Source organism: Chiloscyllium plagiosum, chromosome 43, assembly GCF_004010195.1.
Source record: "Chiloscyllium plagiosum isolate BGI_BamShark_2017 chromosome 43, ASM401019v2, whole genome shotgun sequence".
Lineage (NCBI taxonomy): Eukaryota > Metazoa > Chordata > Chondrichthyes > Orectolobiformes > Hemiscylliidae > Chiloscyllium > Chiloscyllium plagiosum.
The window spans coordinates 10,039,058-10,052,141 of NC_057752.1; the positions used below are offsets into that span (position 1 = coordinate 10,039,058).

The following is a 13,084-nucleotide window of genomic DNA, read 5'->3' on the forward strand; positions in this document are numbered from 1 at the left end:
GGAGAGCTTCTTTTACTGTTGGAGTAAATTGTTGGGCACAGTGCAAGGAACATTTATCCAGGTCAGTGACAATTTTCTTACTATCTGTAACAATTTAAGAGATGAATATTCTACATTATGGGGATTATAATGAGATATGTTCTGTATGATTTTCTTCACATTGCACAATGTAATGATCTCCATAACAGAAAAGGTACATTATTAACCTTTTGAAGGAACTCAGTACAACACAATAACAAAGTGAAGTCTTTGGTAGAAAGAGATAGAGGGAGATATTTGAGTCACTGATTAATTTAAAGAGAACCTGACGACATTGAAACTGTGTATTTGTCATGATGTTCTGCTTTTCTCCTGTAGTTTTAATTCAAACTGAAGTTCAATTCAAAATTGATTTAATTAAAACCCTTACAGCATGAAATAAAAACCTGCCTGATTACTTCATTCATTTTGCTTCTGAGTCCATTTTGAATCCAGTTCTGAAAGATTTTGTCAACTCCAGTGGTAAATTTCTATGCATGATTCTCCACACAGCAGCCATCTCCCATTCTCAATTGTGATTTATACTCTTGTTGAGGTGTTTCCAGAGCTCTTATGTTGAAGTGACAGGAGACGTTCAGGAGATCAATCTCCATCCCCCACCACCACCATCACCACCACCCACTAGCAGAAGCTCACCCTTTTTAATCACTCCTCTCTTTCTCTCCTTAATGCTTTGACCTCAATGTTGAGGTACAGTTTAACAGATAAGTCATCTTCTGGTCCCGCGATCAAGTGGAAGATTTTCATTTGTGAGTCTAAACAGTAGGTTTCAGCAGGCTATTCCACAATCAAGGCCATCACAATTGTGCCTGATCCAGTCTCCAACAAATATTCACACATTTGGTCTTTCCAGTAAGGAGTCACTTGATCATCATTAGTACTTGTTGTACAAGCCTGGTTAAGGTTTGTCCTTCCCTATCCAACTGTGCTCAAGCCAATTGTGGCAAATTTTCTAAGACTTAGATCACCTAGCTCAGCACAGCCCAGGTACAATAGTCCCTCTGTACCCTTGGGGGATATGTTCCACAACTAACCGGGGAAGCCCGAAATCACGGATAGAAGTGAACCCATTCATTTCAATGGATGATTTACCTTCCTGGCAGCCTTCTGGTCCCTGGTTCCAGAAGGTTCCCTGTAGTATGTTCTGGCCACAGTAAACCCGGTTAACTGAAACCGCGGAAAACGATTCCATGGAAACGGGGGTTGCCCTGTACTGTCCAATCCGTACATCTGTGGGTAGTATGCCTTTTGGAGGAGCTTACCCAAAAAGCATGAACTGCTTGCAAACCTGTCCTAATATTACTGTCAATCCCACCTTTTCATACAGTATCTGTGCTCAGACCAATTGTGGCAAATTTTCTAAGACTTAGATCACCTAGCTCAGCACAGACCAGGTACAGTGGTCCCTTCGTACCCATGGGGGATATGTTCCACGACTAACCGCAGAACTAACTTCTGACTCCATTGAGAGAAAGGAAATTTCACTCAATACCCTTAACTGAGTATATATTGCTCTCTATGTAAAGTCGAAGTATAGTTATTTAATCAGACTTTCACTCCAAGTTGTGAGAGATGTTCATAAACTAATATATCTTTACAAATGGGAAAAAAAAATAGCAAAAAAGCTTATCCCACTTCAGTCTTAGATTGGAGTCACTCACTTCCTTTCAGTAGAAAGTCAAAGGAAAAGTAATTCTTGGATTTCAAATTGCAAAATACAACAGTTGTTAAAAAAATCAGAAATAAAAACAGAAAGTGCTGGGAATACTCAGCAAGTGTGGATGCATCTATGGAGAGCAAAACAACATGAAAGTTAGAAAGTTCATCGACTTGAAAACATTTCCTCTGTTTTTCTCTCCATAGATGCTGCCTGACCTGGTGAGTATTTCCAGCAATTTGGTTGGGGTGGATGAATTCACAAGACCGGTCCTGAGTTTTTGAGTTGAACTAGATAACTGCCTTTTTAGTTTAATATTTTGATTTCCTGGCCAAAATCATTATGAAGTGTTTTTGGTGATTTTTATTTTCTGTCTCTCAATTACACAGATGTGATGACATAGTTAACTTGCAAAGCATTTCAGTGTTTCACACAATAAACCCCGTTGTGTTCCTAGATTCTCTGCTATCTTCCTTCACTAAGCCCAAAGCAGTGGTATCTTTTATTCCCTCAAGTGTTTTCCCCCTCTTCTGAAGATGTTGACTCTTGATAACTTATAGTTTGATGGGAGCTCATCATTGTGTGCTGCTTTTCTGATGAGATGTTGAACTGAGGTCTGGTCTTCCCTCTCAGGTGGATGCAAAAAGTCCCATGGAACTGCTTTCAAAAAGAAACAGTAATGGCCTGTTGACCCTGAAAAGTCCTATTTACTAAGAGCTGAGGGTTTGTGCCAAAGTTGGGAGAGCTGTCTCACAGACTAGTCAAGAAACAGCCTGACATTGTCTGTAGGGCATGATCTCATGAGTATGACTATGCCCCAGACACCACCATCCCGGGTGTACCCTACTGACCAGAAAGTCAGACCCATCAAAGATGGTGGCACTATGGCATACAGTCAGAAGGGAATTGCCCTGGGAGTCTTCAATCTTGACTCCAGACACCATAAAGTCTCATAGCAACAGGTCAAACGTAGATACAGAAATCTCCTGCTAATTACTACCTGTCACGCCTCTCAGAGCTAATGATTCAGTACTCTTCAATGTTGAAGGTCACTTTGAAGATATTCTCAGGATGGCAAGGTAAATACACCCTGAGGAGAGGACTTTCACAGCCATGACCAAGATTGGCCTCAGTAGCACTACTACTGACTGAGAACTAAAGGACATAACTAGTAAACTGGGCCTGCCACAGCTGACAGACAAAGAAAAAAACCTACTTGACCCCATCCGCACCAGCCTACCTGCTGCAGATGCATCTGTCCATGACAGTATTAGTAGTAGTGACAACTTCGCAAGCCTGTCTTCACTTTGAGGGTACCTTCCATCATGTTGTGTGGTATTACCATCTTGCGAAATGGGATAGATTTCAAATAGGGGCTGTGGGCCATCAGTCGTAGCCAAATTGTATTCAACCACAATCTGTAATCTCATGGCTCAGCCTATTTCCCACTCTATCGTTACCATCAAACCAAGGTGGGGGGGGGGGGGGTCAATACTGATTCAATGAAGAGAATCAACTTATCCCACAATCAACTTATCATATGGAACCCCTACAATTCTATGTCCTATCACATCCAGTCATGAACAGTGATGGACAAATAAACAAGTAATAGGAAGAGGAGTTTCCATAAATATCCCCATCCTCAATGATAGGGGAACCCAGCACATCAGTGCAAAAAGTAATGCTGAAGCATTTGCAACCACTTCTGCCCAGAAGTACCAAGTGATTGGTCCTTCTCAGCCTCTTCCTGAGATGTCCAGCATTATGGGGAGATGATAGTGTAGTGGTAATAATCACATGTCTCGTAACCCAGAAGCTCAGGTTAATGCTTTGGTGAGGACTGCAGATGCTGGAGATCAGAGCCCTTCGTCAGGTTCCCGAAACGCTGATTTTCCTGCTCTTCGGATGCTGTCTGACCTGCTGTGCTTTTCCAGCACCACACTCTCAACTCTGATGCTTTAGTGACACGGGCTCAGATCTTTCCATGGTGGTTGGTGGAATTTAAATTCAATTAATAAATATGGAATTGTGAGTGATTTGTTTGTGGTTTTATTTTAATTTTATCTGGAATAATAGAATGTCTCTTGATGGTGACCATGAAAGTATCATTGATTGTTGAAAAACCCCATCTAGTTGACTAATGCTTTGAGGGAAAGAAACTAGCAATTTTTATTTGGTGTGACCTACATGTCACTTCAGACCCATAGCTATGTGGTTGACTCTTTAGTGCCATCACAAATAGCCTAGTAAATCATTCAGTTCATGAGCATTTAAGGTCAGGCAACACATGCCAACCTTGCCAGTGACATGTATCCCTTGCTAGACTAAGAAAAAAATGTATATCTCCATTCACAATGATGAGGGAGCCAGCACATCAGTGCAAAAGACAAGGCTGAAGAGTTGCATCCATCTTCAGACAGTGGTGCCAAGTGGATGATCAATCTTGGCTTTCTTCTGAGGTCCCCAGCTCCACAGATGTACTGCAGAAACTTGCCAAGGCTCCTTAGACAGCAGCTTCCAAAGCTGCAGCTTCTGCAACTTCGAAAGATGAGCAGCAGATGTGTAGGAACACCACCACGTGCAAGCTCCCTTCCAAGCCATGCACCATCCTCACTTTGAACTGTATCACTGTTCCTTCGCTGTCATTAGGTCACCGTTCTGGAACTCCTTTCTTAATAACACTGTGGATGTAGCAGCACCACATGGACTGTAGCAATTCAGGAAGGTAGCTCGCCATCAATTTCTCAAGGGCAATTAGGGATGAGCAATAATGAGCAGTGGCATCTTACCCTATGAAAGAGTAATAGAAATATTGGTCAATATTTATCCCTCAACCAATATCTAAAACATGATGTGGAGATGCCGGAGTTGGACTGGGGTGGACAAGGTCAAAAATCAAACTACACCCGGTTATAGCCTCACAGGTTAATTTGAAATTGCAAACTTTCAGAGCTCAGCTCCTTCCTTCGACGTGGTATGATAGAGAGGCATAGGGCACAATATTTATCAGCAGAAAGTTCACAACTTTAAAACCAGTTACCTTTGTTGAATCCTTTAATTAGTTAGGAGATAGACTGCTGATAAAAATGCAAAATCCAGATTCATTTCTAGTCTTTATCCCTAGATAATTAAGGGTTTTATCAACGTACAAGAGGTGACATACAATGCACTTTTGGTGTGAGGTCCCGCTTTGAGAGAGAGAGAGAGTATGTGTGTGTCCGTGTGCGTGTGCGTGTGTGCCCGTGAAAGACAGTGTGTGTGTGCACATGTGAGAGAGTGTGTTTGTCTCTGCATGTGAGAGAGAGAAAGTGTATTTGCGCATGTGAGAGAGAATGTATGTGCAAATGTGTGAGAGGGTGTGAGTGTGTGTGCATTTGAGACTCTGTTTGTGTGTGTGTGTGTATGTGCAATTGAGAGCATGTGTGTATGTGTATTTGAGAGAGTGTGTGTGTGTGCGCACTTGAGAGAGTATTTGTGTCTCCGTGTGAGAGAGAGAAAGTGTGTGCACATGTGAGATACAATTTCTGTGTGCACATGTGTGAGAGAGTGTGAGTTTGTGTACATTTGAGAGAGAGAGTGTGTGTGCACTTGAGAGCTAAAAATCACACAACACCAGGTTATAGTCCAACAGGTTTAATTGGAAACACACTAACTTTCGGAGCGACGCTCCTTCATCAGGTGATTGTGGAGGGCTCGATCGTAACACAGAATTTATAGCAAAAATTTGCAGTGTGATGTAACTGAAATTATACATTGAAGAATTGATTGTCTGTTAAGCCTTTCATCTGTTAGAATACAGTGATAGTTTCACTTCTTTCATGTGTAAATCACAAAACCCTTTTTTTAAAAAGAAACATATCTATTTCTTTCTTGTATCTGTTGGTTGAATCTCCCTCCTTTCTGCCTTACTTTCTATTCATCCATTAGATAAGGGTGTCACTGTCTAGGCCATTATTTATTACTCATCCTTAGTTGCCCAGAGAACAGTTAAGAGTCAACCGCATTACTGCAGTCGCATGTAGTCCAGATCAGATAAGGACGGCAGTTTCTTTCATTAGTGAGCCAGTGCGATTTTGTTTTTTTTAATAAATTTTATTTTTGTTTCCTCCCTTTTTTTTCCCCCCCCAATAATCAGCAATAGTGTCATGGCCATCGCCGAACCTATTTCCAGATTTTTATTGAAATTCAAACTCTACCATCTATTATGGTGGGATTCCAACCCAGAGCCCCAAGGCATTACCAGGTTCTCTTGGATTAATACTGGAAATGTGTTGCTGGAAAAGCGCAGCAGGTCAGGCAGCATCCAGGGAACAGGAGAATCGACGTTTTGGGCATAAGCCCTTCTTCAGGAAGGGCTCTTGGATTAATAGTCCAGTGGTACTACCACTAGGCCACTGCCTTCACCTTCCCCCTCCTTAAGTAGAGCTCCTGGAGGCAAGAAAGCTAAGAGATCAGCAATAGATATTTTACCCATAAACAAATTATATTCCTATATAAAATGTATATACCTATATAATTGACATATTGAATCATTAGGTGGTTGTTTGTGACCAGAGCAGATTTTTCGGTGTTGTAGACCTCATTGACTCTGAAGCATAAATGCTTCCAGTTCCTCTTTTGTTGCTGCTTTGATATGGTCCTTAAATATCTCTCTGACCTTATTTTTTTTCATTTTCCCTTGTTTTATTTGTTTCATCGCATTTTATGTCAGACTCTTGATCCCATCCATTGATGCTACTGTTATACATAAATCCCTGATTTCCCCTGTTTTATATCCAATCCTGATCCTACTATCTGAATCCTACTCTGCTCCTGTTAAGACCATAAGAAATAGGAACGAGATTACACGATTTGGCCTCCTTGAGCCTGCTTCACCATTCAGTTGGATCACGCTAATCCAACTACCTCATGTCTACTTTCCTGCCTTTTCCCTGTAACTTGATTCCCCTACTGTCAAGAATTTATCTATCTCAGCCTTAAATGCACACAAAGAATTCCAAAGACACTCCACCTTCTGAGAGAAGAAGTTGTTCCTCATCTCAGTCTTATTTTTATGTTCCTTTATCCTGGACTATGCCCTCTGGTACTCGACTCTCCCATGTGGGGAAACGTTCTCTCAGCATTTACCCTGTCAAGCCCATTAAGAATCTGTGATGTTGTGATGAGATCACCTCTCATTCTTGTAACCTGCAGTGAGTAGATTTCAGTTACATCACACTGCAAATTTTTGCTATAAATTCTGTGTTATGATCGAACCCTCCACAATCACCTGATGAAGGAGCGTCGCTCCGAAAGCTAGTGTGCTTCCAATTAAACCTGTTGGACTATAACCTGGTGTTGTGTGATTTTTAACTTTGTACACCCCAGTCCAACACCAGCATCTCCGAATCACCACTTGAGAGCGTGTGGGTATGTTCATTTGAGAGCGAGAGAGTGTGTGTGTGTGCATTTGAGAGAGTGTGAATGTGGGTGCATGCACTTGAGAGAGTGTGAATGTTTGTGGAGAGGGTCTGTGTAAGGGTGTGTGAGTTGGTGTGTGGGAATATATAGTGTGGTGGGGTTACCTGTAGTGTGACATGAACCCAAGATCATTGTTGAGACAATTTGCATGGGTACGGAACTTAGCTATCAGTCTTTGCTCAGCGATTTTGCATTGATGCATATCTCGAAGTCCGCCTTGGAGGATGCTAAACTGAAGATTGGAGGCTGAATGTCCTGGACCGTCGAAGTGTTCCCCCACTGGGAGGGAGCTCCCTGTGTGTTGATCGCTGTGGTGTCCATTCATCCACTGTCGTAGCATCTGCATGGTCTCACCAATGTACCATGCCTCAGGTCATCCTTGCCTGCAACATATAAGATAGACAACATTGGCCGAGTCACATGTGTACCTGTCGTGTATGTAGTGGGTGGTGTTCCCACCACTCGGCCAATGTCATCTATCTTATATGTTGCAGGCAAGGATGCCCCAAGGCATGGTACATTGGCAAGGCCATGCAGATGCTACAACAATGGATACGCGCAACGATCAACACATGGTAGGGGCGTGGCGGAGGGGGGGCATTCCCTCCAAGTGGGGAACACTTCGGCGGTCCAAGACATTCAGTTTCTGATCTTTGGGTGAACATCCTCGAAGGTGGACTTGAGATATGCAACAACGCAAAATCCCCGAGCAGATGCTGTTTGCTAAGTTCTGTACCCATGGGGAGGGCCTCAACTATGTGCTTGGGTTCATGTCACACTACAGGTAACCCCACCACACTATATACTAGCACACACAGACTCACACACCTGCACACTTGTACAGATCCTCTTGCACATGCACACACACTCGCACTCTCTCAAATACACACACACACATGCTCTCTCTCTCTCTCTCACACACACACACAAATTATCTCATTCAAGATTCCTTTCTGTCAAAAATATTAAAAAAACTCGACTTCAGCTTAAAACATAGACAGATTTGAAGCAGCACCTCACACCAAAAGTGCATTGTATGTCACCTCTTGTACGTTGATAAAACCCTTAATTATCTCGGGATAAAGACTAGAAAGGAATCTGGATTTTGCATTTTTATCAGCAGTCTACCTTCTAACTGATTAAAGGATTCAACAAAAGCAACTCGCTTTAAAGTTGTTAACTTTTTGCTTATAAATACTGTCTTATGTCTCTGTCATACCACGCTGAAGGAAGGAGCTGAGCTCTGAAAGCTTGCAATTTCAAATAAACCTGTTGGACTATAACCGGGTGTAGTTTAATATCTAAAACCAAACAGTTGTCATTATTTTGTTGCTCTTTGTGGGAAACTCATTATGAGCAAATTGGCTGTCCTATTTCCTCCATTACAATAGTGACAACACTCAAATAGTATCTAATCATCTATAAAACACTCTCGGACATCCTGAAGTTATGAACGATGCTGTACAGATGCAAGTTCTTCTTTCTTTCCTTCGGTTCTTAATCCCCTTGTCTATCAAAGTCTGTCAATCTCAGTTGTGAAATTTCCATTTGAAGCTTTTTGTGGGAAAAGATTTACAGATTTTTACTATCCTCTGTGTAAAGGAGTGCAAAAGCCATTTGTAGCTCCCTTTACAGATGTCTCAGCTAACATAATTTATCTCAGCAGAGTATGGGGACTAAACCTTTGTGTCTCTATATTTTACTACTACGCCATGTAGTTAAGATACTTACTCAGTCTTCAGAATGGTAGTGCAGGTGACAAGCAGCTGCCAAATCCTATTGAAAGAAAGAGCTTCTGATATCAACCAGACGTTAGACACGAAATTAGACTTTTGAAAAAAGAAGTCTAACACTGGCAGACAAGGAATAAATCTATTTTCTCCACATCCGAAAGCAGTAAATTACGCAGACATATCGCTTAATTCGTTCACATACTCTTTTAGTTTATTGCCCAGGTGAGTATTCTTCTTGTGCAGGCTAGATGGTGAATATTGGCAGGGTAGTTGACTGAGGGAGCATCATAACTGTCTTTGATCATATTGTCGTTTCCAGCAGGCAGTTTCCTGATTGTTTATTGCCTCAGGGATACTCAGGCAACTTTTAACAACCCTGCTACCGAAGTCATCACAGACTGAATCTGGGATTTTCCTGGTTTATTTAACTTAACATCAATCCAGGCAAGTTACACTCATGAGGCAGTTCATGGATTCTGTATTTGATCTAAATACCTATTTTATTATAAATTGTTCTCATTTCTGCAGATTCTACAAGGAGAGCTCAGCCATGATGACTCCTAACATCAGCTTGCATGTCAACAACAGTGATGACTGCTATGGTTATAACTGCAGGTGTTTGATATATTTGGATTACAAGACAATGGACATGACAATGTTTTCTTTCTATCTATTCTTTCTTTTGGTAGGTCTGATAGAAAATATCATTGTCATTTGGATAAACTGGCGGTTGGAAGGGTCCAGGAAAGAAAGCAATCTTTACATTTTTAATATGGCTATCGCTGACTTGTGTGCTGTTTTATTCATCCCATTAAGGATGGCAGAGACCTTTTACAATTACCACTGGATCTGGGGAGACTTTCTGTGTAAATTTGATTCCTTCATTTATTTTGTTACTCTGTACAGCAGCATTTTCTTCCTGGCCTGCTTTAGCATTGACAGATACGTCTCACTGCGATATCCATTCCAAGCCCAGGGATCACGAGACCGTCATATCCGTAGGATGGTGTGTGTGTGCATGTGGACTGTGGCAATACTACTATCTGTACCACAGTTTGTGCATTCTGAAATTTTTGGTATTGTGTATATTTATTGCTACTTATCTCATGCGTTATCGTTGTATGTTACAAACTCTCTGACTTTAGTTCTTGGATTTATCATTCCTTTGCCTATAATTATACTGAGTAATATTTTCACTGCAAGAGCTATGAAAAATTCCAGTAACACAGAAAGCATAAAAACCAGTAAAATAATATATGGTTACATCATAGCATTTTTGATATGCTGGTTACCATTTTACATAATTGTACTTCTTTCCCTACTGGATATCTTTCTTGACTGTATTGTGCTCGAGTTTATATATTTCTTTTATGACATGGTGGAGTGCCTCAGCTTTTTCCACTGTATCGTAAATCCCATTCTGTACAACTTTATACACAAAGATTTTCGGGATCATTTAACAGCCAGTGTTGTGAAGTACATGCCCAAACAATATGTCAAGGAGGATGATGATGTTTCCATTTCTTCAGACACCAGGCATATCGTGGTCATTACATGATTTAATCCTTTGACAAGCAGGAGAAAATGAGGGGTGTTATTGATTTGGTCAAAATGATCTGCCATTTTTTTTCTTCTATTGCTGTTCTTATTTCAATGTTATTTTTTATGATCCGAGTTGATGGTAATACTGGACATCTCAAATCCCAGATTGAAACTTGGTTTGATAGATCACATGTTTAATGTTTGCAGTTGGTTCTGTGGTGGTTAATCGCTGAAACGTATCTGCATGAGGTTGCAAATATTCTTTGATAACAGAACGTAAGTTTAAACCACAAAATAAAGAAAACAAACAAAGCTATATGTGTACACATGCACACAAATAAAATTGGGAGAAAGATCTGAATAAAAATATCAGAACAAAATTTCAACCTGATTCCCAGTCCTGTCCTTTTACTGATACTCAATTCCATAGTGATTTTACTCCTTTCAGAACTATTTAAGTTCTTACTGCAGTTTCTGCAGTCACATGCTTTCTTGGAGTTAATGCACTTAGGTCACTATTCCAAAGTACTTTATGACCTGTTTAAAAAAAATTACTTTCACAGGTCTAACCCAAATAAAAACCCCAAAATTGATATAGTACACCTTTCACCACAAATGAAAGTCATATGAGCATCTTATTGCTGTAAAATATTAAATAGTTCCAATTAAATATTTTGTTAGAAGAAGGATGCAAATGAGGCAAAGAATGTGGCTCCATGTCACATGACGTCGCTTCGCAAATATAGAACATTCCCAAGGTTTCATCTCATTATGTGTTGCCTCAGTCTCAGAAATTTCTTGGAATCGGACTTTGGAGTTTTTCATCCATAAGTACCAAAAACAACTCCTTCTCAAGCCTTCAGCCTACTGGAGTCATTTAGCACAAATTTCAGAGTTAGTAGTAAAATCTTGAAAATAATTGAGTTGTGTGGGATTTGTGGGTTGTTTTGTCATGACCATGTGTTGAAAATTACCATTGTTTGGAAACCCCTGTATTATTGTATTGAATATAGAATATTGAATACCCAGTTTGTGGAAGGATTCAGCTCCCTGAGCACATTGTGCATTCCTAGCAACCTAGAGGCTCCAAGCCACTTGTACACAGACAGGAAGGGGTTGGGGGAACAACAGTGTGCCTCTTCCTAATTAGTTTCACAATAGCAGTTGACTTTTCTCTTATCATTTGGTGGAGGAGGTATGGATCTGAGTTGGTGGAAACCAAATGGATAATGATGAAAATAAGACAAATTAAATGCACAAACTTCATCCATGAGTCTGATTAAAAGTTGGGTTTGGTTCAGTTAGTAACAGTCTCACCTCCAAGTTTGAACATTGCAGCTTCATACCCTTGTTCAAAATTTGAGTACAATAATTCATGCAAATCATTTAGTATTGTGGTGAGGAATATCACCTTATCGGAACTGTATGAGCTAGTAAACAGAGACCTGATCTATTAGGTCAGGTAGATGTTAATGTATTACGTAAGGACAAATGAGTTTTCAGGAATTTTCCCAGCATCCTAGTTCAACTCCTGATCCAATTAACTGATCTTTGATTGCTTAGCTGTTTGTAAATCACTGCTGTGCATAAAATGGTTATCATATTTGCCTACATAAGTGAATATACTTCAAAAAATACATCATTGTAAGGGAAGTATTTTGAGGGAGATGTGTTGTATAATCACAAAGCTTTCTGTCTTACACGTTGCCCTCCTTATACCTCTTTGCCTCATTTCCTCTTTTAAGATGCTTCTTTAAACCAACCTTTCTGACCAAGCTTTTGAGTATTTCCTCTAAAATCTTGTTTGGTTTGGTGTCATGTTCTTAACAATACTCCTGCAGTTGCGGAATATTCTATTTAATTAAAAGCGCTATATAACTAGGTTTTCTTATTCATGCATTATCCTATGGCTCAGTTGGTGAATGCAGCACAATTATTACAGACCATATAGCCTCTGGTTCAATTCCTGGTATGTGCTGATTTAGCTGCTTTCAGCGAGAGCACTATTAGCTGTGCTGCAATAAACCTCGGCTGCTATAATTAGCAAAAAATCAAACAGGGATACTGCACTCAACAGGAAAGCACATAAATGAGGGCAGGAATGGTCTTGACAGCAATGTTTTCATATGGCATACTTGAAAAGATATGATAAGTCGCTATATGTCTCACAGTTGCCATGCTAATTGCTGAGTTAACAGCTGAATGCAGCACTTGAGCAAGCTCACGAAATCAAACAGTGACCTTCTGATGGGGTGGGAAAATAGCTGTCTCTTTATTATCAAATAAAAATTATGAAACTGTGATTGTGTTCGGAATATGTGTCAATTTCCACATTGATCAAATCTGTTTTCTTGTTTCTTATTGATTATGATTTGTCCCAGTCTTAATGCTCACTAATCATACTTCATTGAACCATTCTCCTACATTTACCCTTCTCCAGAAAACGTTCTGCCCAATCAAATTATAACAAAACAAAAAGCACTCAAAAACACACATGGCAACTCCTCACAGAAAGCACTCCAAAATCTACAAAAATAATGTTTTTTTTTAAGGTCGTTATCACTGTAGTAAAAATACATGGCTAATTCCAAACCTGTAACTGAAATCTTGAGGTTTGGCTTAATTGCCACTGGTTAGGCTACTATTGTTATTT

General features: G+C 40.2%; 1 protein-coding gene across 1 annotated transcript; it reads left to right on the forward strand.

The window, feature by feature from the left end:
- Positions 1-9,437: 9,437 nt before the first annotated feature.
- LOC122543425 (G-protein coupled receptor 182-like) lies at positions 9,438-11,008 on the forward strand. Its single transcript, XM_043682141.1, has one exon. It carries the CDS (start codon positions 9,440-9,442, stop codon positions 10,445-10,447), a length of 1,008 nt encoding a protein of 335 aa, XP_043538076.1. The 5' UTR covers positions 9,438-9,439; the 3' UTR covers positions 10,448-11,008.
- The last annotated feature ends 2,076 nt before the right edge of the window (positions 11,009-13,084 follow it).